Below are 25,721 nucleotides of genomic sequence, written 5' to 3' on the forward strand. Positions count from 1 at the left end.
ATATTAAAAAATTGGAAAAGTGGTATTATTCCAGATGTCAAGGAATATTTGTCAGAAATGCACGATGTGTTTTGGAAAAGGCAATATTTTCTACCAATCAAAGGAAACCGCAATATGTGTTATTATCATCTCTGGGGGAGATGGGTGGCATATAAATTTAATAAATAAAATAAATTATGGCAGAGATTCTGTGATATCTTGTAATAGTATCTTGTATTGTTTATATTATAGTACCAATTCATTGGTAACCAATGACTATTGATAAGAATATTAGATTTTTTTCCTTTTCTTTCCAAATTGCATTTTAGTTTGCATTTTTATTTTTTTTAAAGTTTTTTTCTAAAGATTGTTTTGTTACAAAAATATGTAAATAAATGTAAGTAAATTTTGTTACAAAAATAAATAAAAAAATATTGGGTTTACTTCCAAATAAATCTGATTTTATTTATCTGTATACTATATTATGATCTGCACATATAATAAATTTATAAGAGATTACGTTTGGGGATTAAGCATTAATTTAAAGGTAAACTACATACTAGTCCAAGTTCAGATGTATAGTGAAGAATCTAAATTTCTATCAAATCCAACCTACAGTACTATGACAATATGCATTATTGAAATCAAGCTTAATCAATTAGCAACCCTAATATGTCTATAATAATAACCAGTTAAAATGGATAAAATCCTCACTCAGGCTTGCACTTTTACTTTCCTTTTTCAAATGTAGTTTCCAAGGGTTGTTTATTTAATTGATTTATATAGCCACCCATCTCACATGTGACTATGGGCCGCTTACAGTAAAATAGATTTAAAAAATACTTAATATAAAATAAAAACACATAGGGGATGTTGTGGCAACACAGAAAGAAAATAGATGCATTAATGCTTGCAGAGGTTTCAGTCTTTATTTCTGAAGAAAAAAACCCACAAAATTATTTCAAAACTGGGGAATCTACTTCAACCTAAAATGAGTAATTCCCCCCTGAATGCAATAGAATTTATAACACGCTGCATAATATTCCATAAGAAGTATATAAAACCTAAAGCTGATGATAAAATTGATATATTTGGGAAAAAACTTGTGAATTGAAAGTATCTCTTAAAACGGCTAAGTCCACTATGGGATTTACATTAACACATGGGGAAATCTTGAGTGCATGCAACTATTTGAGGAGACAAATTCCAAATTATATGGAAACATATCCTTCCACTGCCTTGAAAATGATTTTCACTACAATATAGATAATTTCATAAGTATTTTAAGTGGAAAAAAAGAGACTTTAATTAAATCATTCAAACCATGAAAAAACCATGTTTTTTCAGCTAAATTTCTCTCTGGCTTTTTTTTTTAAACTAATAACAACTCCCCATTTCTTAGCTCACATTTAAATGCTTTTACTGTAACCATCCAAGAAATAAGATCTTGAGTAAGACACAGTTGATTAAAAAAATGGGCACATAGTACTGGAAATGCAAGTTTCTCAATGACAAAGAAAAGCCCAGTTAAAACTTAACCATTTTCAAACTTAACTATAAGACAGAGGAATGCCAAGAGGATGAATGTCCAAGCCAGTTGAAACAACCTATTTAGAATGTTTGAAAGAGATTGGGAAGAACTGACACAGCACAACTGCCCATTCACCAATTTGATTACCAATACAGGGTTTTTTTAAAAAAAAAAAATTGCCCCCAATATTTAAATATTATATAATATTTAATATTAGTGGCATAAAGTATAAGATTTCTGGAAAACTCATCTGATGCAACAAAATAAATGATGTTAGTAGATTTTTGCAAATGCACTTTGTGCCCACTGAGATGTGCATCCATATTAGATTCCATTTAACTGGCTAGACAAGTTTAGTAGGGAGCTCAATGAGGATGAGTATCATAACACAGTTATCTCAGGTTTATTCATCTGCCACTCTGTGAATTCCAGGACTCCCTCTATCAAACAGTAATATGCCAATTGATGCTTGCAGTTACATGCTGCAAGATTGCTTTTATTCATAATACATACACTGAATTTCAATTAAAAACAACTGTTCAATGTAAATATTACTCAGAGAATGAAAATAATTTCTAGAAAAAGGAGCATAGAAAAGTCTTTTGGTATCACCTGAAACACAAATGAGGCGTATATTAAGTTCAATAGTAAAAATACTACCTTATCCTTAAGCACTGATACAATGATTTTTTAAACCTAGAAATGAAAAGCAGCAAAGAAATGAAATTCTTGCTCTTAAGGTTCAAGGCATCTAAGTGAATGCATAATGTCCCCATTTTCCTCCTAGCAGAGCCAACAGCAGCCTAAGAGGGGAAAGAGGGTAGAAATACAGTACCAAGGATGAGTTAAAACATTCTCCTCCAGAATTATTGTTCCATTAAAAAGCTGAGGCTCTTCAACTAATTTAAAGCAAAAAAAGACTGGGAAAACCAAACGTGGCTCTCATACTGGGTCTGCTGACTCTTAGGCCACATTCCGTATACAGGCGCATAGTTTAAATTGCCATTTCATGGATTCACTCAAATTTCAGCAAGAAATTTATACGTGCATAAAGATTACATACTTTTTCAAGAGAGATTCAACATGACCAGAAAGCTCTAAATTGATTCCATTCACCTTTTCATCAAGAGGCACCCACTGAAACTAAGCCAAATGTTGCATAAATTGGAACACACAAAATAGCCTTTTTGGAGGGCATGCCATAACTCAGCTCTATCACAGTTTAGTGAATTTCTAAATAAAATGTTCTGTTTGCTTTGTAAGCTCTCTCTCTCAAAAAGACTACAGATTAGAAAATCCAGAAATCTACTAACCTGGTAATTCCAGACAGAAACCAGTAGTTTACCAAACTTCCAAAGCTAAACAGATTGACCAAACACATTCTATCTATCCTAACTTCTATTCCTCTATTAAAAATCTTAGAGGAAACTTCTTGAAAAATCCTTTACTTTTCAGTACTTTACATTCTACTCAAAGTATAGAATATGTATGGAGTAACTAGTTCAAGTTCCAAGTAGCCTTGACTAGCAGCAAGGATATTAAGTACTGTTTTTTTATATCTCAAAATAATGCTAATGACAATCTGAAGCATTATGCCTCTAGTTTAATGTGTTTAAATTCCACTAACAGAACACTCTCCCCTCCCCTCTAATCAACCATACTTCAAGAGAAATTCAGAACTTTCCTGTATCCATGCCATTTTAAAAGCATGATACATGAATTACATCTTGGTTCAGATTTTCAGCTCACTTAATTTTATGAACTAATGGCCTGCCTCAGTATTACTCTGTGTGTGGATTTATACTTGCCACTGATAATATAACTGCATACAAAATTTGTATTTCTATTGACAAACATCAACAATTTGAATTACAGATTACCTGAAATCTACAGAAGCATAGCTCAATCAGCTTTCATCAAGAAACGCTAAGTACACTGCCATGGCATTTATCTTGCAAATAACTACTGAACAATAATTCTGTTGGTAAGGAGCACAGTATTCATTCAAAAGGAAAAATATATTTACATATTAAGGAGAACCATTCCCAAGCTAAGGTTTGGCTTAATGAAGTATCTGCTGGCTGTTTGGTTTCAATAATGCTGCAAGATTGAAATTACCAGCTTGTTTTAAATAATAAGGATGAACAATGACAGCTGTCAAAGTATAAAACAGTTAAACAATAAATGAAATATATTCTGTATTACCCATCTTAAGTTAGATTAGACAGTTTTCAAAACAAAGGCAATTTCATATTTTACTAATTGATCAGTAGGTGTATTCCTATTGTTAACAGGATTTATTGTTAACAATTTGCAACCTTACTGAAACAGCCAAGGAAATAATGCAACTTCAAAATTGTGTCAATGATTTTGAACATTAACAAAATTGGTTAGTGCAAATGCTGACAACAACAATTTTTTTTAATATTTATTTTTTCCACCTGCAGTTTGTAGCAAAACATGATCAGCTTTATTATGCAGACAGGTATCCCTCCACATTATATAGAATTTAGGCATGTATAAATAGAAGAGCTCTTCAGGAAAGGGAAAAAAAACACTTTAAGAAATGAATAAAACCTTCAGTTCTGAACTCATAAATCCCAACAAGCAATGTTAAAATGATATAGGTCATTCATTCCAAGATATTTGACAGCACCTTAAACTGGCTGATCTATTTCTCCCAGTAACATTTTTCACATAACAGTGTGTTAAAAGTTACAAATACTGATATGCACAAATAACTAATTCCTAAGAGAAAAATATGTACAATACTGCAGCATAATGAATGATATCTGCAATAACTTAATATTAGCCAATTTTAATATACATGATACCGCTAACATTCTCCTGCCAATGCACAATAAAGGATGTTACCACAGTCCCCAGTTTTGTACATCACCTGGTGTTCCCTTGGTTTTAATACACAACGCAGACTTTTTTTTTTCTGAAAGACTTCTTGTGTGTTTAAAGCTAAGGTCAGTGAAACAAGACAACAGTGCAAGAGGCATAGAGATGTTATGTGATCACATAGAGTTCTTTTAAGTAAAGTGTCTATAAGGCTATAAGAAAGGATTGGTTGACGAGCTTCCTGTTGGAAAAGGCCCTGTTGCTGCTCCTGCCTAAAAGGAAGAAAAGAGAAATCTCACAAAAAATAATTACATACATATCTTGACAAACTGAATTCAAATGTAAACTATCTGAATAGTTGCCAGAAGTATTGATTCATGAAACAAAGGCAATGTCTTGCAGTAACTGCTTTTATTCCTGCTGTGCACAGAAATATACTTATTTAGATAGCAAACTCAATTACATTATTTAAAAATATGAACTATATTTCTGTACAGCTATAAAAATCATATTTGTGCTCAATAATAGGCCTTTTTGCAGTGTTTATTCTCTCTCCGTCTCTCAAGGTTGACGAAAACAACCAAAACATTTAGTACCTCTTTAAATTATTATATTACAGTGGTACCTTGGGTTACGAACTTAATTTGTTCCGTGACTCTGGTCGCAGCCGGAATTGGTCGCAACCTGAAGCAAATTTCCCCATAAGGTTCAATGTAATTACCGTTAATCCGTTCTGGCGTGGAGGACAGGGAGGCGGCTATTGCTTGGAGGGAGATTCCCCCTCCCTACGACCACGTGTCAGGGGCGGAAAAATGGCCGCGGACCACGTGTCAGGGGCGGAAAAATGGCCACGGACCACGTGTCAGGGGCGGAAAAATGGCCACGGACCACGTGTCAGGGGCGGAAAATGGCCGCGGACCACGTGTCAGGGGCGGGAAAATGGCCGCAGACCACGTGTCAGGGGCGGAAAAATGGCCGTGGACCACGTGTCTGGGGCGGAAAATGGCCGCGGACGTGTCAGGGGCAGAAAAATGGCTGCAGACCATGTCACGGGAGGGAAAATGGCCATATATCCTGTTCGTACCCCGAGGCAGAGTTCGCAAACCGAGGCAAAATTTTGCGGCTGGAGCTGGTCGTAACCCGAAAAGTTTGTTAACAGAAGTGTTCATAACCCGAGGTTCCACTGTAATTAAAGCATTTTCTTGTTTAAATCACTTAAATCCTGTAACCTAACATGTAGGTTTTTGATGTCTCAATTTTTCCATTTCATCCAAGTAAGTAGCATTACAATGTATTACACAGAAGACAGAGTTAAATAAAAGATTAAATACAAATCATCTAAAATATCCCAGAGAAAGAGAAAGTTGTAGGGTTGGGGTTTTTTGTTTAGTTCTTTTGTATTCCCCCCTTTTTTTGGTATCCTTTTTGGGACAATCTATTTCCCAAAATATGTATATGAATTAAGTTATACATTCAAGAGACCCATAAATCTGATCCATAGTATTCACTTACCATAAAAGGATTACTAGAGACTCCAACAGCTGTGACTTGCCCAAATGGGGTTACTACTGGTTTCGCTTGTCCAAATGCAGCAAAGCCAGTACCTTTGCAATAAAATACCAACAGTTATCTCTAGACCAGCTGTCAAGTATCCCATTATGCATTTGCTCCATTCCCAGCAATCACCCTCTTAATCACTGAATCAATAAAATATTTTACTCCAATCAGAGTAATGGAATCCCATACATTAAAATACATTAAAAAATTAAAAACTATGAATTACATAGGACCACTGATCTTTTCTGATTTTTTTTCTGCTGGAGGAAGTCATCTACTGGTTTTGGATGAGGTGTTATTGGTATGCAGATGACACTCAGCTGAACATTGCCACTCTAGACTGAACTGAGGATGATACAGAAGTCCTGAACAGATGCTTGTTAGGGACTGGATTTGGAGAAACAACCTCAGATTAAATCCTCTCAAGACCAAGGTGCTGTTTGTCCATAAACAGCTAGGTGATCCAGTAACATCAGTCTCATGATAGTTACCATGGATGGCCCCTGATTTGGAAGTCCTCTTAGACTTGCAGCTCCTACTTAAACTGCAGTGGAAACTGTGTTATACCAATTTTTAGGTCATTGCATGGATGTCAGTAGGTTTCTGGAAAAATTCAAAATTACCTATAAAGCCCTATACAGGGTAGCATTGGGATATATCAGGTTTGCCAAATGTGAATATGGCCATCTGTTTTAAATCTCCTTCCTAAGTACAGACCAGATGGCGGTCCTTTTGGGTGATAGCCCCCCCCCTTTTGAAATACTTTCCCTATTTGCATTTTGGTAAGCCTTGAAGACTGAAGTATGTCTTTGTTATTGTCCTTTTTATTTGATTATACTTTAGTGTTGATGCCTTTAGCTTTGCTGTACACACCAAAGTTGGTACGACTGGGTGGTTCACAAATGTTTTAAATAAATAAAAATGAATAATATGCACACAGCTTGATCAGGTGATTTTTCATACCTATCTCCATATATACTATTGGTTACAGCTAGAGATGCAATACAATATTTGATTGTCCCACCAACAAAAGCATGGCAAAGGATAGGCAAGAGTATTTCAAGATAAATCAGGAAAATTAGTTGTTTTAAAATTACTACTGTGCTCTTGAAACAAAATGTAATATGCAAACATTTACCATTAGGTTGCTGAGTGAAAGCAGCCTGAGGAAAAGCTGCCTGAGTTGGGAATGCAGGCTGCTGGAAGTTACCACTAAAACTAGTAGGAAGACTATATGAGGCAGTTGTTCCAAATCCTGCAGGCATACTCATGGATGCTGTGCCAAATGTTGTTGCTGATGGAGGAAACAATAGCAGTCAATTATTTGTGTTCAACTTTTACTACAATGTCACACTAAAAAAGCATTTCCACAGAATCCCTTGTGAAGCAGCCAGTCATATGGCTAGCCTTAAAACCATTAAATTTTAAAATTTTATTGGCATATAGCCAAAACTTGTTTGGACTGCTCCTTTAATGCAATATAACAGTTGCCAGTACCTCTTTCAAGGTGTTTTCATTTTGGGGGAAATGAATATGAAGGCTAGGTAACACAGGCACTCATTTTTGATGTTTTTAATAGAGAATAATTAAAGAGCAGAGAAAATTTCTAGAACATTATGAAACCATGTAGCTCATTAAAGAAAAATCACTTTGAGAAATAATTTCTCTTATGAAAGTTAGAACTCTGTAGAAATTCTAACCAACTGCTTCAGCTACAAACTAAATTCTCTTTGGTTCACAGCGCTGGCCAAGATCCAAATGCCACTTCATCGGGCTCAATCAATAAGTAATTCTTAAAACTAACCAACCTATACTATTTTTTTTCTTGAAAGGGAGATATTACAGAAAATTGTTCATGTAATGCCAGTTTCTTGGATTTTGGATGGACCGTGAAAAGGATATTATCCATTTATTGCAATGCATGTGAAGCAGTCTAGTAATGAACAATTTTAAGTTTTGCACAGTACTATGAGATATACTGAAAGCCTCATATCAAAAAAATCTTCAGAATTACTCTACTGAATCAATTTTTCATATAAAGAATTTTCATCCATTATGTAGAAATCTGGCATAACTTTATCAATACATCCATCAATGGCTAGCCAAGAAAGACATGATGAAAGCGCTTATTGGGGAATAAATAGCCACACAAATGTAAAATAGACAAGATACAGATAGGAGACCAACAGAGCTTACACAAGCCATTATTAGCAGGGAGGATAATTAACTGAACTTGCTAATATAGCAAAACCAAACACATTGTGACAAAGCACAATGGTTTGACATCATTAGTATCACTGAAGGTGTTAGGAGTACAAGCTTCAAAACTCACTTTAAATTTTCTACACATGTGACCATGGAGGTAAAATGTAGCAGCTTTAGCTCATAAGTCTAAGCACACTTAACTGACAGCAAGTCCCAATGAAATTAATGGCACGTACTTTTGAATATATGTGCTTAGGACTGAGGTGTTAAATTTACAACAAGTAATGTGTTAACATATATTTGAGGTCAATCACCATCCATGCCCACTCCATTTCATAATATGGAAGGAAGGTTGAAAAAGTTGTACATGCAAAGGAATTCATAACTGAGAGTAAGCTTTCACAAGCAAATAAAAAGTTAGCCACCTGAAATTTATATAAAAAGTGGCAACCTACCAAAGTGAGCCTGAGGAAATATATGAGAATGAATTGCTCCAGAAAGGCCTTATGAGAAGTCACAAAGAGACCAGACATTGTCAAATTATTTATAAGCAACTTCTTCAGTTGATAAAATGACATTTAATCACCTTGTCAAAACTTCAGAAATACTCATGAATTTCTGTTTTGAACTTATTTCCCAAATTCATTGAAATAGTTTTGTTCTAACCAAGACAAATTAATTCCTTCAGTATAGAGATTACATTAGTTTTACAACACATAAGTGAAAAACGTCACAAGAATAAATGATATCAAAGTTACATCTGTTAAATTCAAATATAATAATTCAAGAGTATCACAGTGTGTCGATTTACAAACATGTCATTAAGTAGATTTAACCTTCAAAAAGCAGTTAAGGGGATTTAGTTAATCTATGCATATTGTCTATTCATAAACGGTCAAACCAAAGGGATCAGCCTAACACCTAAGAGATTTCAAAACTGATTTCATATGTACATGAGCATCTTCAGCACATTAACTATACCTCAAAGTTACAAATATATAAATCTATATATCTTTTCTAACCTGCTGCTCCTCGGTTAGTGGTTTGGAATGGATTTGTTGATGGTGCTACTGCAGCTACAGGTGCAGCCACAAATGGATTTGTGGATGGTGTTGCTGAAAAATGAAGCACTGACACTGAGAAAGGGATACTGTTTTTATAAATTACTCATATAAACAGCATGGCAAATCAATTTTAAGTTACATTTTAATCAGTGAGGTTGTTTAATCATATCCTTGCTGAATAAATCAAGGCAGACACAAGACTGTTACCTGAGCCACAAAGAAACTAGGAATTCTTCCATTAACTATAGTTTTGTATTTTATCTGAATTAGGACCCCACTGTTATCAGCTTTGGAATAAATAAAATCATTACTTTATTTGCAGGAGTGTAGGAGCTGTAGAAGACAAAAGTTCATCTCTCAGCTTACTAAGATTAAATCATCATTAGAAGATGCCCATTTTCTTTCCAATATAAGGTACACTTGCTTGGAACATGAATAGACACAAATTATCTCAGAGGTAGTCTTAGTTTGAAGGCACATATTATACTTATTTGTGGACGCAAGCTAATTATCGTGCAAACTGAATCTATCAAATATTGGTTAGAAAGACTGTTTAGCAATATATTACAATACCTCCAAACTGAGCAGGAACACTGGAGGATGCAGACTGCGTCTGTGTATTAGCACCAACTGGTACTGTTCCAAAAGCATTACTGAAAATAATTCACATCCATCAGTTATACAACATTTGTACATTTACAGCTAATCACTGTACATGGAAACATAAAAATCAGCTCAATTGAATTTAGAGAAAACAACTGGTTTAATATGCAATCATTTTAAAAATGAAGTTAAACAAAATCAAAAACTTTGTCCTCCAGGTAACCAACAATATGCATAGAAAACAAAAGAAACTGATAAGAAATGAAATTCAGAACTGCACACTTCTTTTGGCAGGAGTACTACTAAAGATGGCATATACTTTCCTATTAAAAGATCCTATGCAGATTACAAGAGGATTATAAATATTAACACTCATAAAAACATAATTAGGACACTGGAAATAGTAATGATTACTCTTGAAAGTATAGTAGTTTCTATTTTGTCCCAGCAAACTTAACCTGACAAGTGTTTTGTGCAAGCTTTTGAGCTAGTATTTTTGTAAGCAACAGTATATTTCTCATTTCAGAATAAGATATGGGGGCAAAGAATATATAGTTCCTGAGATGTAGATGAGCTATGGCTCTCTTCTAATTATGGCTCATAGTTGCTGGGTCTCATGGAAATCAGAGTCCAAGAGTATCTGTTTTTTCAAGCAATGGCATTTCATAAAATCTTGCACATTAAATGATGCAATTTTATTTTTGCTTTCTGTAAACACAAATGATTTACATTAAACTTTTATCAAAAAAGAGTACCTGCTAACATTATTGGTGGAAGTATATGCGTTACTAGTGGTTGCCGTGGAGCTGAACACACTATCCAATTCTGCTAGAGCTGCATACTTGTCTGAAGATGTACTTGTTTGACTTGGAGCTGACACAGCAGGAGCTGCTGGTGCCGTACTGGCAGCAAAGCCACTTCCTTGCTCATTACCACCTAGGAAAAGAAATACCAGATTAAAAATTCACACAATAATATTTTAGAACGCAAGTTAGCCAGTTCTCTAGAGGTATTAGAGAATGACAAACAATTTTTTTAAAATAAGAAACACAAAGCCATATTTCCAATAAAAGACATTTTGTTTTGGGAAGGAAAGGGCATCAGATTTAATTTTCCAATACTTTATATACTCAGCGATTCATTCAGCTCTTTTTGAGAAGGAAAAAAGCTGTACAAGAGTTCCCACTCAGAAGAGTTTTAAATTAATGCCACACAACTACAGACACCATAGACTTAAGACTAGATACATAAGAGACAATACAGTAGGCTCTGCACACATTTTATGGCTTACACGTAGATAACTAGTTTTAATTACCACTGATGCTGCTAACTAGACATACAAAACATGGCTATAACTTCTATAACCCAGCAACAGGTGAAAAAGATTCCATGTGACAGTGTGAAGAAATGGCCTGAACCAAATGAATAGCTGCTACATGTGAATTTGTCACAAGGCAAAAACCATTTGAAAGAACCCACATGTGGATAACCATTCATATGCTGGTTTTAGTCTTGATGGTCCAAAAAGTGAAAGGAATGTCACTGCACTTTGGAAACAGGAAACTCCAAAGGAAAATATTTCATTCCCATGTATGATTCTAGAAGAAATAATATTCATTGTTTTCTTTCAGTGTTTCAGCAATACACTTAAGGTTTTTAATATGAAATACATTCTGTACATCTCTATGAGAACAAAAATATTAAAATTGTTTCAGTAACATACGATTAACAAAATTACAATTCTGAAAAGGTAGCAGGTAAAGCACTATAAATCACATGACTGTGGAGTGCAATAGTAGCTGCCAGTTTTTCTTAGTAAACTTTATTATCGTATAAATTATGACTGGTAGGTGCTCTATAATTATGTGCTTCAATATGCTTTAAGTCCATAAAGTGAATTTTATGTGCCATATATTTATAGGATTTTCTTCCAACAGTTTCAAAATTGAGCAAGTTTTTGATCTTTTTTCTTGATTATCCATAATACTTTAAACCCAAATTGAGGAATATACTTGCTTGACTTGAATTATGATGAAATTCCAGAGGCAGAAACTACTTTAATAATACATCAGTTCCAAGTTTAAGACAAGGACTATTTAGTTATAAAATTTATAACTAATGTGGAGTTACATTTTGCTTATAGATTTTATAACCACAGGGCAACTTCACAAAACGAATTAAACAATCAATCTTGCAAGAATACAGGGAGAAAGGGAGAAGAGCTGTGTGCACTGCCCTGAGCAACTTACTGGATCTATCTGTCTATTTATACACACATATACACTCACACCCACATACTTATCAACAATTACCAATGTATCAAAAAGGTAAACTTAGAAATCCAATTCTATATAGCAGTCTTCCATAGCATCTTCCAGGGTTGTATAAAACCTGCTGTTTCTCCTATGGACCATGGCGATCTGACCATTCTGGGCTGGTCCAGCAGTTTCCCAGAAGTTAATTCTCTAAATCAGAAACAATATTCTTGGGATACTATTCAGGACAAAAATGCTGGAAAAACCACGATACTATTCCTGAAAAGAGTGGCATGGCCTGAAGAAGAATGGAATATTCCAGAGATCCTGGAAGTTCCATTCCTAGAACTGTAGATTTTGTACATACCTATTATGGGCCATTTTCATACCAGCATACATTAACAGAAATTCAGAAACGTTAATTCAAAATGCTATACTAAACCAGGTAGTTCTGCATGTATGCATTTTACAATTTGGTGCCCTAATTTTTTTCTTATAGGCAGCTAGATTAGCACTTAGTGGACTGTGGCTGATCTCAAAAAGTAAACAGACCTGATTATCACTTGGATAGGAAACCAGCAAGAAATATGAGAACTACAGACTAGACTGAGAAGTTGAAAAACATCCCAGGAAGCAGAAATGACAAGCCACTTCCATATTGTTGCCAATAAAAGTCATTAGTTGTGTCTATGAAATCATCAAGTGTTAAACTCAACTTGACAGTTTACCTTTACCTTAGGAATAAAGTTTTCTATTTTCCTACCTCTTAAGAGTATTTACTAGATGGTCCTCTGTAAACTTGGAGGTTATTTTGCCTTTCTCAAGAAGAGCCATAGCAGGTTACATCAACATCACATAAGTGTCAATGTCAAAGTCATTTTATAACTGTACAAGTAGTCCTTTCTTAACAACCACAACTGGGACCAGCAACTCTGTTGCCAATCAATGTGGTCATTAAGTGAGACATCACATGACCGTAATGGACTTACAACCTCATTTTTACCATGGTCATTAAGCCAATTACCCGTGGTTGTTAAGTGAGACATCACATGACCGCAACCTACAGTTTTAGTGCTGGCTTCTCCATTGACTCTGCTCGTCAGAAGCCAGCTGTGAAACACTCAAATGGCAATCATGTGACTGCAGGATGCTGCTATAGTCATAAATGGCCGCCGGTTGTGAAGTGCTCGAATCTCAACCACATGATCATGGGGACACTGCAACGGTCATAAAGTTACTTTTTCAATGCCATCGTAAATTTGAACAGTCACTAAATAGGGCAGTCGTTAAGCGAGGACTACCTGTATAACAGGGTGGGGTTTTTTTGGCAATTCAGTGGATTATGAATAAATGTTAAAATGATTTATAAATAAACAGAATAAAGATTTTTGTGAATTCAGACACAAAAATCTATAATCGCCACCATTACCATGTACTGAAATTTTTGATGGCAACTATATTGTAAAAGATACAGTGCCTCAGAAACAAAACTTGTTCAAGAACTGTAGAACAAAATTGGGTTCTTATGCATTATATCAAAGAAAAACCTGTACATATCATGGATCAATATTTTTTATTGTATTAGCCTTGTTTTCATCAGAATAACTATGCTTGCATAAATTCCAGTGCCTCAAATTTGCAAATAACATGCTATTGGTTTTACGGGCAACACTGATATTGATTATTCATAATAGGAATTACTAAAATCTCATGGAATTTAATAGAACATCACAGAACAAACTATAGCCATGATAAATAGTGTAAGAGAACAGGTCAAAGAATAAGAATTAGTACCTTGCCCTGTGCTGAAGATATTATCTAAATTAGCAAGAGCTGCGTATTTATCTGCTGACTGGAGACATGTTTTATTCACTACAGCTTTACTGGCTGCAGTTGTGTTGCTCTGAGAACCACCGAAGGCTCCAAAATCAGCACTGGAGGATTTGGGGAAGTTATCAAAGTGTGCAAAGTTAGCATTCACTGATCCAGCGCTCCCACCTGCAACAAGATAAGTTAAAAAGTTTTCAAGCTCATTGAATGTCTCTTCAAATGTATCTGGTGACCATATGTGCTAATGTACTTACAGGTCACACCTTTATACAAGTTTCTCTATTCCCAAATCTTGATTGGTTAAAACAGGTATTTTAAATTCCAAATCCGGAAGCCCTAGCTTATCAACCTCAGAGCAGAGTGATGTGAAATGCATGTTGCAGCAAAACTAGCCTCAATGATTCATACAAACATGGTATTTGTTTTAAGCTCTTATCTCTTTCTGCAAACTTAATTAAATTTAAATTCCTTTAATGAAACGTTTGATAATTTCTGATAAGCATTACAATGTCTTTAATTAAAAAAAACCTATCAAGTTAGGAAGTAAGTATGTCACTTTATATGAATTTACCATGAACTAACTTCTTTGTATCTCTTTATTATTGTGGACATGATATACCATGAACAATTAAGAGCAGAAGAGAGAGCTAACGAAGAGTGAATTATATTTCTAAGGAACAAAATCCTTATTACCACTTTTGGTAATCAAATAGTCAATGTTTTAAACTTCAAACTGCAAAAGTGAATGCTACTGGTTGGTGCTTGATTACACAGTTCTCTTTCACTGTTGGAGAGATTATGATGTTCAGTCGTCTTCTGCATAAACAAGAGGCGAAGAATGTGTGGCATTCAGATGCTACTAAACTACAACTCCTAGCATCTTCACTACTGGTCACAATGGCTGGGGCCACTGGGAGTTGTAATTTAGTGATTATCTTGCTGGCTATAGTTTGGGCAATCCAAATTATAAAAATATTTGAAAGGCCATACTGAGTTCCGTATCAGAACAAATATTCCTCTATTAACACACCAGAATAAATAGCGACAATAACATCATCCCAAATCAATCCATTGCAGGATGAAGGCCTTTTCATTAAAGGTTAGGGTCATAATCTACTAAGCTCGTCCAGTACAGGTTTCTAGATAGATGTTTTCATCTTCCCAGTGTAGTCCTGAGAGAGAATAACTGGCTCAAAGGCAACCAGCCAGCAGTTTCTTTGCTTAAGGAAGGGCTAGAACCTGGGTCTCCTGACTCTGTCCAGCACCTTAACCACTATATCACACTGGCTCTCAAACCCCAGAATATCAGCTTTTTACTTACACAATTTATATGGCCACCCAACTAGGAAATTGTGATTCGGGGTGACTAACATAGGGTTGAAACACAAAAGAAGGTAAACAATAAAAACTGCAAAACCCAGCATAAAACAGCACTTACAGAGGTCAAATCACAGTATCTCAACAACCCAAAACATTTACCACACTGGGTCATCCAACATCCTGGCCTAATGCCTGGAGAAAAAACCCAAGGCTTTAAAGTTTTATGGAAGACCGACAGAGTCAGGGTCATCTGAATCTCAAGGGGCATATTATTCCAAAGAGTAGGTGCTGTGACAGAGAAGGCAGGCTTCCTGGGTTCCATTAGATGACACTAGTTCATAGAAGGAACTCAAAGTATGCCCACTGCGTTGGATTTCATGGGATGGGCAGACACAATCAGAGATAGACAATCTCAAACAACTTGGCCCTCTGCCATGAAAGGCTTTATAGGTGATAATCACTACCATGAATTACACTCCAAAGCCTACAGGGAGCCAGTGCCGCTCACAAAGCAGTGGTATTACACATTCATACCATGGTGCACCCACAACTACCCTTGCTGCTCCATTCTGAACAAACTGTAGTGCATAGGACAGAGTGGTGCAAAGACCCTTTTGGCCACAGTAATCACCTGCTCTTCAAACAGGAACCACCAGTGCAAGATGACTTTTGAAATACATATAAGTTCTGTGTGGGAGAGTGAAATTCCACCCAGAACTAAAGACAGCCTCCAGTTTCAGGGGTCCTAAAGCCCACAGTCACTTGGTCTTGCCTCAGTTGACCTGAAGCCCATGTACCACCATCCACACTCTTGCAGCCTCCAGACACTGGGGAAAATTGACAGCATCACCTAGTCAGCCCTGGTCAGAGATATATAACTGTGTATCATCAGCAAATTGATGATATTGAACACCATGCCAATAGATGACCTCATCCAGCAGCTTCATGTAGATGCTAAATAGGAGTGGAGAGATAATAAAGCCCTGAAGACTCTGCAAAGCAGGATTCTAGGGCTGGGTATCTTCCCCCACTAGTACCGACTGGAACTGGCGCCAGAGAAAGGAGAACTACTGCAATACTGTGACCTCCCCCTAATCTTAACCCTCCTGAATCAATCCAGAAGGACACTATGTTCAGTGGTACTGAAAGCCATTGAAAGATCAAGGAGGGCCAGGATGGACACACTGCATCTATCCTGATCCCATCAAAAGTCATCTACAAATATAATCAATACCTTCTCAGAGCTATATCCCGATCTGAAACCCAACCACCTTCAGAGCAACCTTCCCATCAAAATCATCCTCTCCCTAAAGGATGCATTCACTACTGCATGGATCTAACCACACATAATCTTCTGGGAATTCTTGACCAACCAGGAGGGTCATAGATCTAATACTCAGGTGGCTACATTTCTAGCCCCAAGGACCCTGTTTATTTTATCAGGACCAAAAGGCTCAACTCTTCTCAAAAAAACATGCTAAACTGTGCCACAGTCAACCCCAAAGAACCTGTATAGCTGAATTCTAATTCAGAGTGGATCCAAGCGACTTTATCCAACAGATGCCTTGAATAGTCTTCACAAAGCCCATCCCTGCCTAGGAGGGACCAGATCACCTTGAACAGGGCTGCCAGCCATCTATCTGTGGACTGGTAAGGAGCAGAAAAATAATTATGTTTTGCTGCTCTTATCACCATGAGGTAATCCTTAATAAATGCTTTTTATTTCTCTCCAGCAGCACTCCAGGGATCTCTTCTGCCACTTCAACTGCCAGAATTACTCTGAAAACTACGGACTTTTCAGAATTCACAGCAGAGTCTCATAGGCACTACTTGCTACAAGGCCGTTGTCACCACCTCATTCCAGACAATGGATAAAACCTCAGTTGAACTGTGCAGAGCTTCAGGAAAGACCCTAAGTTCCTCTGAAACCCAAAGGGATCCATCAGGCATCTGGGACAGACCAATCAAATGGGTTCTTCTATTCTGTGGCGCAGAGCAGCTGCAGAGAACTCCAAGGCCAGCTGAGAATGATCTGACCACAAGGAACTGACTGACAGTAACATCCCCCAACTCCATGTCATGTTGCCTCTCCCCCAAGACAAAGAAAAGTTCTAACATATAACTACCGCCATGAGTTGAGCCTTCATTAATCTGGGGCAGACCCATAGTGGCCATGAACTCCCAAGCCAATATCACTCTGTACTCAGGGAAGGCAAATTAAAGGCCCCCAGTACTAGGTCTTACGAATTCCACTACAGGCAGTCCTTGCTTAATGACAGTTTGAAGTTATGGTGGCCTCGGAAAAGTGCTTTATGACCTGTACTCGCACTTATGACCATTGCAAACCATTGCAGCAACCCCCAAAGTCATGTGATCATGATTTGTGACCTTTTTTACAATGGTCATTAAGCGAATCACATGGTTGTTAAGCAAATTCCGGCAAAAAACGTGATGTGATTTGCTTAATGACCGCTGTAAAAATGGTTGTAAAATCAGATCTGGTCATGTGGTGACTCGCTTAACAACTGCCCCACTTAATGACTAATTTTCCAGTCCTTATTGTGGTCATTAAGCAAGGACTACCTGTACCAACTTGGCCATAACATCAAACAGCTCAGGCAGGGAGCTTGGACTATGCAGCAGTCACATTTGATCCCTAGAGCCCAACCTTATCAACAGGGTTTTGTGCCCTGTTATCTGCAGAGCAGTGTCTCTAAAAGCCACCAGGGTCTCTTGGATGACTATGGCCACTCCACTGCCCCTGCCCTGGGTCACAGCTTGTGACACACTCAAAACCCAGGTGGGCACATTTCTAAGAGACCAACACCTACCACAGTGCCGAAGAAGGTTTCAGTGATACATACTAGGTTGATCCTCTCATCCATTATCAGGTTATGGATGAAAGAGACCTGGCATTTTTAAAGGCCAACCTGGCATTTGGTAGCAGTTGCCAAAAGCCTGGGCCACTGAAGGTTCAAAGACCAGGCACTGGAATCAGCACAGGAGGCTAGAATGTGGAATTAATGTTACACAAAGAATTGGACTATGTTAAATAGTAACCTGAAATATATGAGATTTTCATGAATGCTAAAAATTGTATTACATTTTCCATTTATTTGCAGAAAGAAAACCATTGTAACTATGACTTTTACTCTTTATATATGGTGGGACTCATTCTCAAGTGCAAGTAAGCCAACATACTATTAGCAAGCATGTACTATTAGCTAGCATCTTTTAAAGACGAACTAGTAAGAAAACCTGAACACGATGACAGTGGAAATGAGGAAAAAAATGGTATTGTAAATTAAATGAGCTGAGTTTCCCACCTCAGTGGAACTTACTGTGCATAGCCTGGCCTGGGAAAGCAGAAGTAGTAAAGTCACCAAAACTGCAGCTAGATGAAAGCGTTCTGAACGCTGGACAGCCAGAAATTGTGTGAGGGGTTAAAGTTAACAGAAAGGAAGAACAAAAAATTTAAAGGAAATCTTAAGCATTTTTAAACAAGGAAAATGAAACAGAAAAGAGGTCAACCATAGATCAAGACACATGAGTTAACATTCCAGGAAAAATTATTACAGCATAAACAAAAATTAGGAAGAAAGCAATAGTCCTTACACATGAGGTATTTTTAGCTGAACTTACACTGCATTTAATGTATCTTGGAAGAGAAAAATAGACTCTTTAACTTAGTTATGATCCAATATTTTTCCAATAAATAGTATTTACTTCATGTGTAGGGATAATTCAGCAGCTATAATACAAACACTTCATGCATGAACACAACCCACACCAAGTATAGCAAACAAAAAGAAACATTCATTTTTCAGGTTTCCCCAGAGCTTCAGATTATATGTGTTAAGACAAGTAGATGAAAGGAGATCTAAAGAGATATTCCAACTATAGTGTCCAGATTAGTTTATATTAAGAGAACTAACAACATCAGAGCATTTCTACCTGTATTTTGGTGCTGAAAAGTAGACTGACTTGCTGTGGGGAAACCACCAAAATTACTCGAAGCACTAGACTGTCCAAATGCATCAAAGTTTGCAAAACCTGCGTTTGCAGAGTTCTGCGCTGTAAAGTGCAAATGAACAAAATATGTTAATGATATGAAAACAAAAGATATAATAAACTAAACAGAGCAGACTTTAGGATAGCTATACTACTTATGAAAGTACAATGTATGGGACAAACATTTTCTTACATATATTTTGCAAACCTAACTATCCTACATGGAAATGGCAGTTCTTTCAATTCTATTTATCTATAAAATACATTACATTTTGTCAATGGAAATGAAAATACCATTTTGTGATCAAAGTATCACAAAACACCTTGGTTATTGCTCATTTTCTTTCTGAAATCCCACAAACTAATTTTAAGGAAAAAAAATGATACATAATAGTAAGCCATAATAGGGTTGTTATTTTTTGGCTTCCAGGATGGATATACAGAACCTTTCGTTGTGGTTTGTAAACCATAATTCTATTATTTCAGATAAATTCACATATTGTTCTAATCCAAAATAAAATAACATTTATTACGGTTCACGATTATGCATAAGAACAAGGCCACATGGCATATTTCAGCTCAGGCAATTCAATTTGAAGCAAACTCCTACGGCAGAGATGTGAGAACTAGTGGTTTTTCAGATATGGTTGCTGCCACTTCTAGAATTGCTTACTGCTGGTCATGCTGGCTTGCACTCTTATGAGTTGTAGCCCAGCAAAAGAGGTCAAGGTTCTCCTCATAACCTATATTTTGTCTTATCACTGTCAGTAAGGTAATGCAGAGTTAGCTCTTTTGTTTTTACGACTTTTGTTTCAGATTCTCTCTAAAAAGTAATTTTATAATTTCAAAACATTTTGGCAAAATCCAAAGCAGTGTGCAAGTTTTGTTTACTGTAACATTTTAATGTGTTTCTGAAACAATTCCCCATGCCACATGTCTAATAGCTTTTAAAAGTGAGAAATTTCATAATCCTTCTCCAAGATGCATGAATAAAACTGTTAAACCACTGGTATTCACACGTTCTTCAGCTCACCAAAGGTAACTACTGATTTTGGGTTCTGAGAAGTTATTGCATTAATAACTAACATAAGACATTAAAGGCATATGACAAAAAAGCAAACCATGTACAGTATATTACTGCACAAAGAAAGTATTATTTTTAAGACTTTAAATGATTTTGAAATTTGAGAACACTACACATATAAAAAATTATGTATGGCTGCGATGAGTTTACCTTTAATATATCACACAATGAAATAAACTGAAATCCAAATTGCTTTCCTAATAAAGATACATTAAGTAAATATTCCTATAAGCTTGAGAGTTTACTAGATTGTTCAGTCTAAGATGAAATACAGCCTCTCATATTACTGTCAGGTGATTACAATAGTGACTGTCAGTTGATTATTATATAGTATTTAAGAGTATATAGTATTTAATACAGTGTATTATGTTTAACATAATATTGCTTTAATTTGTCAAAAATGGAACATTATTATTAAACATAATAAAACATTTAAAATATAAACACATTAATGAACTTTATTAAATCATTAGAAAACACATTAATAAATAATATCCACCACTCAAAGCCAGTGTCAACAAACCACCATCTTAATCTATCAAACACATATCTGAACAAAAACAGCTGCCAATGGAAAGATTAGTGAGAGAGAACCAAGTTTTAGAACTCTTTGCAGGGGCTTTCAAAGTCTAGGAGCAGCCCCTGAAAAGTCTTCCTTACATTTCCAAACTACTTTTGATAGTTACGGGGTATCAGAGTAGAGATTAGGTAGTCCTCGCTTAACAACCCTAATTGGGACCAGCGACTCCACCACTAAGTGAAACGATTGCTAAATGGGAAATCACATAATCATGACTGTGCTTTCCAGCTGGAAAGAGACAAGACTAGTCAGTTTACACTTTCTGACTTTTTTGCTTCCTCATGATTCCCCTGCCCTTTGGAATGCTTGCATGCCTGCTTATTTACATCAAAAGCAATGTGTTCGCATTGGCAATCTCTCCTTTGCCTGGCCATTTCTTGAAGCCAGCCCAATTGCATTGCTTTTGATATGCAGAACAGCAAACAGCTTACAATACTCTCTTGCAGTCCCTTCCTCTCCAATCTCTCAGCTCTGTGGGGGGGAGGGGTCAGGCAAAGGAGAGATTGCCTACAGAAATCGCTTGCTTTTTCTCTCCCCCCGCCCCTTGTGGAGCAGAGATTGGAGAGGAAGGGATTTCATGAAAGTAGTGTAAGCTGTTTGCTTAGCACACCTGTAGCTCCCAGCCCCAGATTGCTAACGCAATCGCATTGCTTTCAATGTGTAGAAGAGCAAACAGCTTACTCTCTTGCAATCCCTTTCTCTCCAATCTCTCTGCTCTGCAAGTGGGGGGGAACACAGGTCAGGCACAGGGTAACGCATACTGACTCTAATGGCGATCATGCGAATGAGGGGCCCTGCAAAGGTCATAAAGTTATTTTTTCAGCACTGTTGTAACTTCGAACGGTTGCTGAATGAGTGGTTGGTAAGTGAGGACTACCCGTATTTCAAAAATCTTAAACTGTAGACAGTGATATGGGAGAATAGCTACAGAAGGTGCAGCACAGTTCAGAGGTAGTCAGTCTGTGGGCTGCATGAAATCCTACGTCCTATTTTGGCCCCTAGTATCCTGAGACTGCACCACTAAAATTCTGCAGCAAAATGATAAATTTCCAATATTATTATTTTGAGGATTTTTCATTCAAGTAACATAGCTAAAAGGAGAAAGTGGAGAGCTCTGGGAAGTAATCTACTTCTATTTCTACCTTGAAATACCCCCCTCCCCACTTTTTCTTTGTATTTAATGTGCCCTCACCAAACATTTTAATCTGATATATCTTTGCACACAGAAACTGGACTGCAATTGATTCATCACCCAACCAATTGCTAGGATTCTATGTAACATCTTGTTAATGTCACCAACACCAACATTAATGCCCTTCCCTAAAAAAATAAGGGCATTCTCTACTCCAAGTATTAAAGAGAAAAAAAAAGTGGAGAAATTATCCGATACAGCAGCTATATGAACTGCAATATGTGACTACTATAGTTACAGATTTATCTTATCCCACTCAATCAACCATACAGGTAGTCCTCATTTAGCAACTACCTCATTTACTGACCATTTGCAGTTACAATGGTGATGAAAATGTAACTTTACAATCAATCCTTGCATTTACAACTTTCGCAGGTCTGTAAAGCAAAGGAAAGCTGAAGTAAGATCATAAGCACAATCAGAGTTTCATTTAGCAACCACTTCATTTAACAACCAAGTTGCTAGTCCCAATTATGGTTGCTGAACAAGAACTACCTGTACTCTTAACTCCTCATCAGCAGGGTAAAGACCTGCTTTCCGGGACTGTTGTAACAGTAATGAATGTTATGATTATTATATTTTTATCCTTTTTTAATATATACCTCAAGACCATAAACATACCTAATACTCCTACCTCCTATCTTCCCCACAACAACCCTGTGAGTGATTTGGGTTGAGAGAGAATGACTGGCCCAAAGTCACCCAGCCTCACCTACCCAGTTTCATGCCTAAAGGAAGCCTAGAACTCAGTTTCCTGGTTTCTAGGTCAGCACCTTAATCACTACACCAAAGATAATATATATAAAACATTTCAAATCAATTAAAAATGTCTACTACAGTAACTTCCTGATTTATGATTCTATGTAGAAGATACTAATGAAAACTTAAGATCCTATGACACCCTTTTCCAATTTGCTGACCTTCACATTTACCAGAATTTCCAGCCAGCAACAGGTTTGGGAAAACTGTTCTATATAATAGATCAGAAGAGTTAAATGTCTAAGCAAAATGAAACTAGTAAATAGCATGCAAAGAGTATTTATTTGTTTGTTAATTTAGTTAACTATTGACTTCAACAAAAATGACTTAGATCAGTTTGCAAACTATGGATAATGACCTATGGGAGTCATCTTCTATTTTCCTTTTAAAGGTGTAGCAGCACCTCTACAAGTCATTATGTAGTCAGGTAACAGATGTCCCTATGAATAGGGGCATGAAAGGGAGGAGTCACTAGAGTCTAGACACCACCAACATGATATAATCTGTATCTTCAAGGTTAATTCATACACTGAAGTCTTTTAAGGAAAGAATAGGGGGGTGCTTCAGAGACCACATTATTTTTTTTAAAAAAAATTCTGTCTCCACAGCTGAATAGCTCCAAGTTAAAAAAAAGAAAAAAAATCTAAAATCCCTCCTCCCACCATTCAAGCACTTCTGAGATTCAGACACCAGAACTGTGCTGAAAAGGCTTTTAAAAAAGTGTATTTCTCCAGTCCTCCCACCTCTCACCAACACAACACATAGGGAAGATTTTACACCAGTCTTACAGCTGGTTCAAATAATTTTGGTGAGATTCAAAGGGAGAAAAAAAAGCTTCTGACATGCTGAATGTCAGATTCTTTCAAAACTCTGACATCAGATCTTTTACAAAACATGAAGATTTTTGTTCTTGATCAGTCATTTTAAAGAAATATACACCTGTATGTGTGTCATGTAAAGCAATAGAGTACAAATCATGAGAATTCTCCCATTATTGTTTGTTGCTTTTTTTCCATTGCATTCTTGGTCAATATTGCTGATACCCTCAAAAGTGTATTAAATGTGTGACGACTACTACTACCATTACTAGGGTTCTATTCTTCCCACCCGCTTTCCCTTGATTATGAGTAGTTTAGATCACTTCTAAACAATAAACGACACAGATCACCAAACTGATTTAAGCAGGACTCCCAATCTTCCTTTCACCAATAGTCAAAGGTACAAAATAGCGCTTGGGATTTGACTTGGACACCTGGAAGTTCTCAAAGACACAAAGGCCTTTACCAATGGCACTGAAATAGATAAAAGGTTCAGGAGAACTCATTTCCTGGAACACATATGACCCTCTGAGTTTGGGCACTCTTAAGACTATCAAACAAGTCCTTCTGTATTGCTCATTTTATAGAGACTGAAGATTTCTTATCTCCCCAATATTTACAAAGCTGCTTGGCCATATTAATTCTGTCTTTGTAATTATTTCTGATTGTAATCCTGCTCAACATAAAATGTTGCTTATAAAATTGGCAGGGAATTGATTACTAGTAAGAGTTAAGTAGGTCTAACAAACTGCTTCCTTATAAAATTACATGACTGTATTTCAGGCTATTAAGTTTAATCTTCTAATCACTTTAACAGTCTTAATTTTTAACCTATTACCATAGAATACTTCAGTATTTTCATGTTTATCTTTTTGTAGACAGCACTGAATATTTTATCACATTTTATTACTTTCATAATAGCATATAACTATTTTCTTATATATTAATTGTAATACATTACCATATATAGTTTTAGTAATCATTTAATCATAAATTAGTTGCACTTTGTAGATTTTAGACCTATGATAATATGCACTATACATTTAACCTTGCAGCTATTTTGCTCAAAATTTGTATACATAGATTGCTATATTTGGGAAGATTCCATAATCCCATAATTTTAAATGTTATTTTATTTGGTCTTGGACTGAAATAAAATAGATTTGACTACCTCCTTTTTTCTTCTTTCTCAAATCCATGCCAATATTACACAATCCAACAAGTTTGCTTTTCATAGTTTATTTCCTGTTTTAGTTTTAGGTTTTGTGAACTCACATTGCTAGTACTCCCTTCAATGACTACACACAAGTTTTGTTATAATTTAACTATTATACCAATGGCCATGCAAGTTAATTTTTATTTTGTTTTAAAACACAGAAATATACTAGTTAAAATACAGAAATATACTAGTTGAAATGTGAGAACTCAATCTTAGTATTTACCACTGTCAAACCCAAGGCAGTAAATAGGATTACCTGTGTGACTGTTGAAATGTGCAAAATTAGCAAAATTTGCAGTAGCTGTGGACTGTGGAGCAGGAGCAGCAAATATGTCTGAACCAAGATCACTGAGAAGATCAAACTGTTTCTTTTCTTGTGACTGCCCTTGAGACCGAATTATAACAGGAGACTGTAAACAAGTTGCAGTTGGTTAAACAAGCATGAGTAACCAGAGTAAACCAGAGTACTATTCTTAATGTAGGAAAAAACACCACTATTATAAGTGAACTCACTTTTTACCAGATTAAGCTATTTAATTCTACACTGTAATGTGGCACTCATCAATAGAGCTAATGCAAAATTGTGTGATACATTCAAGCATGTTTTGTGGGAGAGACAACATAATTCATTCGCGCGCTCTACTGAATTTAGTTGAGGAAACAGAAGTGTATGAGAAAATTAAAGAGACTGAAGATTAGGAAGCTGAGAAAATATGCCAGTACTACAGAAGCTAAGATATTGGGAGAATGCAAGGTAGCTCTCCTAAAAGAACAGGGAGTGCCCTGTAAAATAAAAACTCAACAAAATATAGGTAGACAACGAAAAAAATCTTGAAGGAACAGATTATTGAAAAATGGAGTACTAGG

At 36.2% G+C, this 25,721-nt stretch overlaps 1 protein-coding gene across 9 annotated transcripts in view; it reads right to left on the reverse strand.

Moving 5' to 3' along the window:
* Nucleotides 1-415: 415 nt before the first annotated feature.
* Nucleotides 416-25,721, reverse strand: part of AGFG1 (ArfGAP with FG repeats 1) — a 40,326-nt gene continuing 15,020 nt past the window's right edge. For 2 of the 9 annotated variants that reach the window (XM_088132454.1, XM_088132453.1), the window contains exons 5-15: nt 25,111-25,264; nt 19,146-19,265; nt 18,533-18,607; nt 13,836-14,039; nt 10,542-10,722; nt 9,757-9,836; nt 9,142-9,234; nt 8,575-8,622; nt 7,053-7,208; nt 5,870-5,961; nt 416-4,629 (exon numbers count right to left, since the gene is read on the reverse strand). In XM_088132454.1, coding sequence (XP_087988580.1) covers nt 4,570-4,629; nt 5,870-5,961; nt 7,053-7,208; nt 8,575-8,622; nt 9,142-9,234; nt 9,757-9,836; nt 10,542-10,722; nt 13,836-14,039; nt 18,533-18,607; nt 19,146-19,265; nt 25,111-25,264 — 1,263 coding nt within the window. In that variant the 3' untranslated portion in view covers nt 416-4,569. The remainder of the gene's footprint in view (nt 4,630-5,869; nt 5,962-7,052; nt 7,209-8,574; nt 8,623-9,141; nt 9,235-9,756; nt 9,837-10,541; nt 10,723-13,835; nt 14,040-18,532; nt 18,608-19,145; nt 19,266-25,110; nt 25,265-25,721) is intronic. The other 7 variants (XM_088132450.1, XM_088132452.1, XM_025165383.2 and 4 more) reach the window with 7 other exon arrangements.

This window comes from Python bivittatus, unplaced genomic scaffold (assembly GCF_059951505.1).
Source record: "Python bivittatus isolate LINGU-HERP-01145 unplaced genomic scaffold, Pbiv_v1 ctg000980_np1212, whole genome shotgun sequence".
NCBI classification, from domain to species: Eukaryota; Metazoa; Chordata; class Lepidosauria; order Squamata; family Pythonidae; genus Python; species Python bivittatus.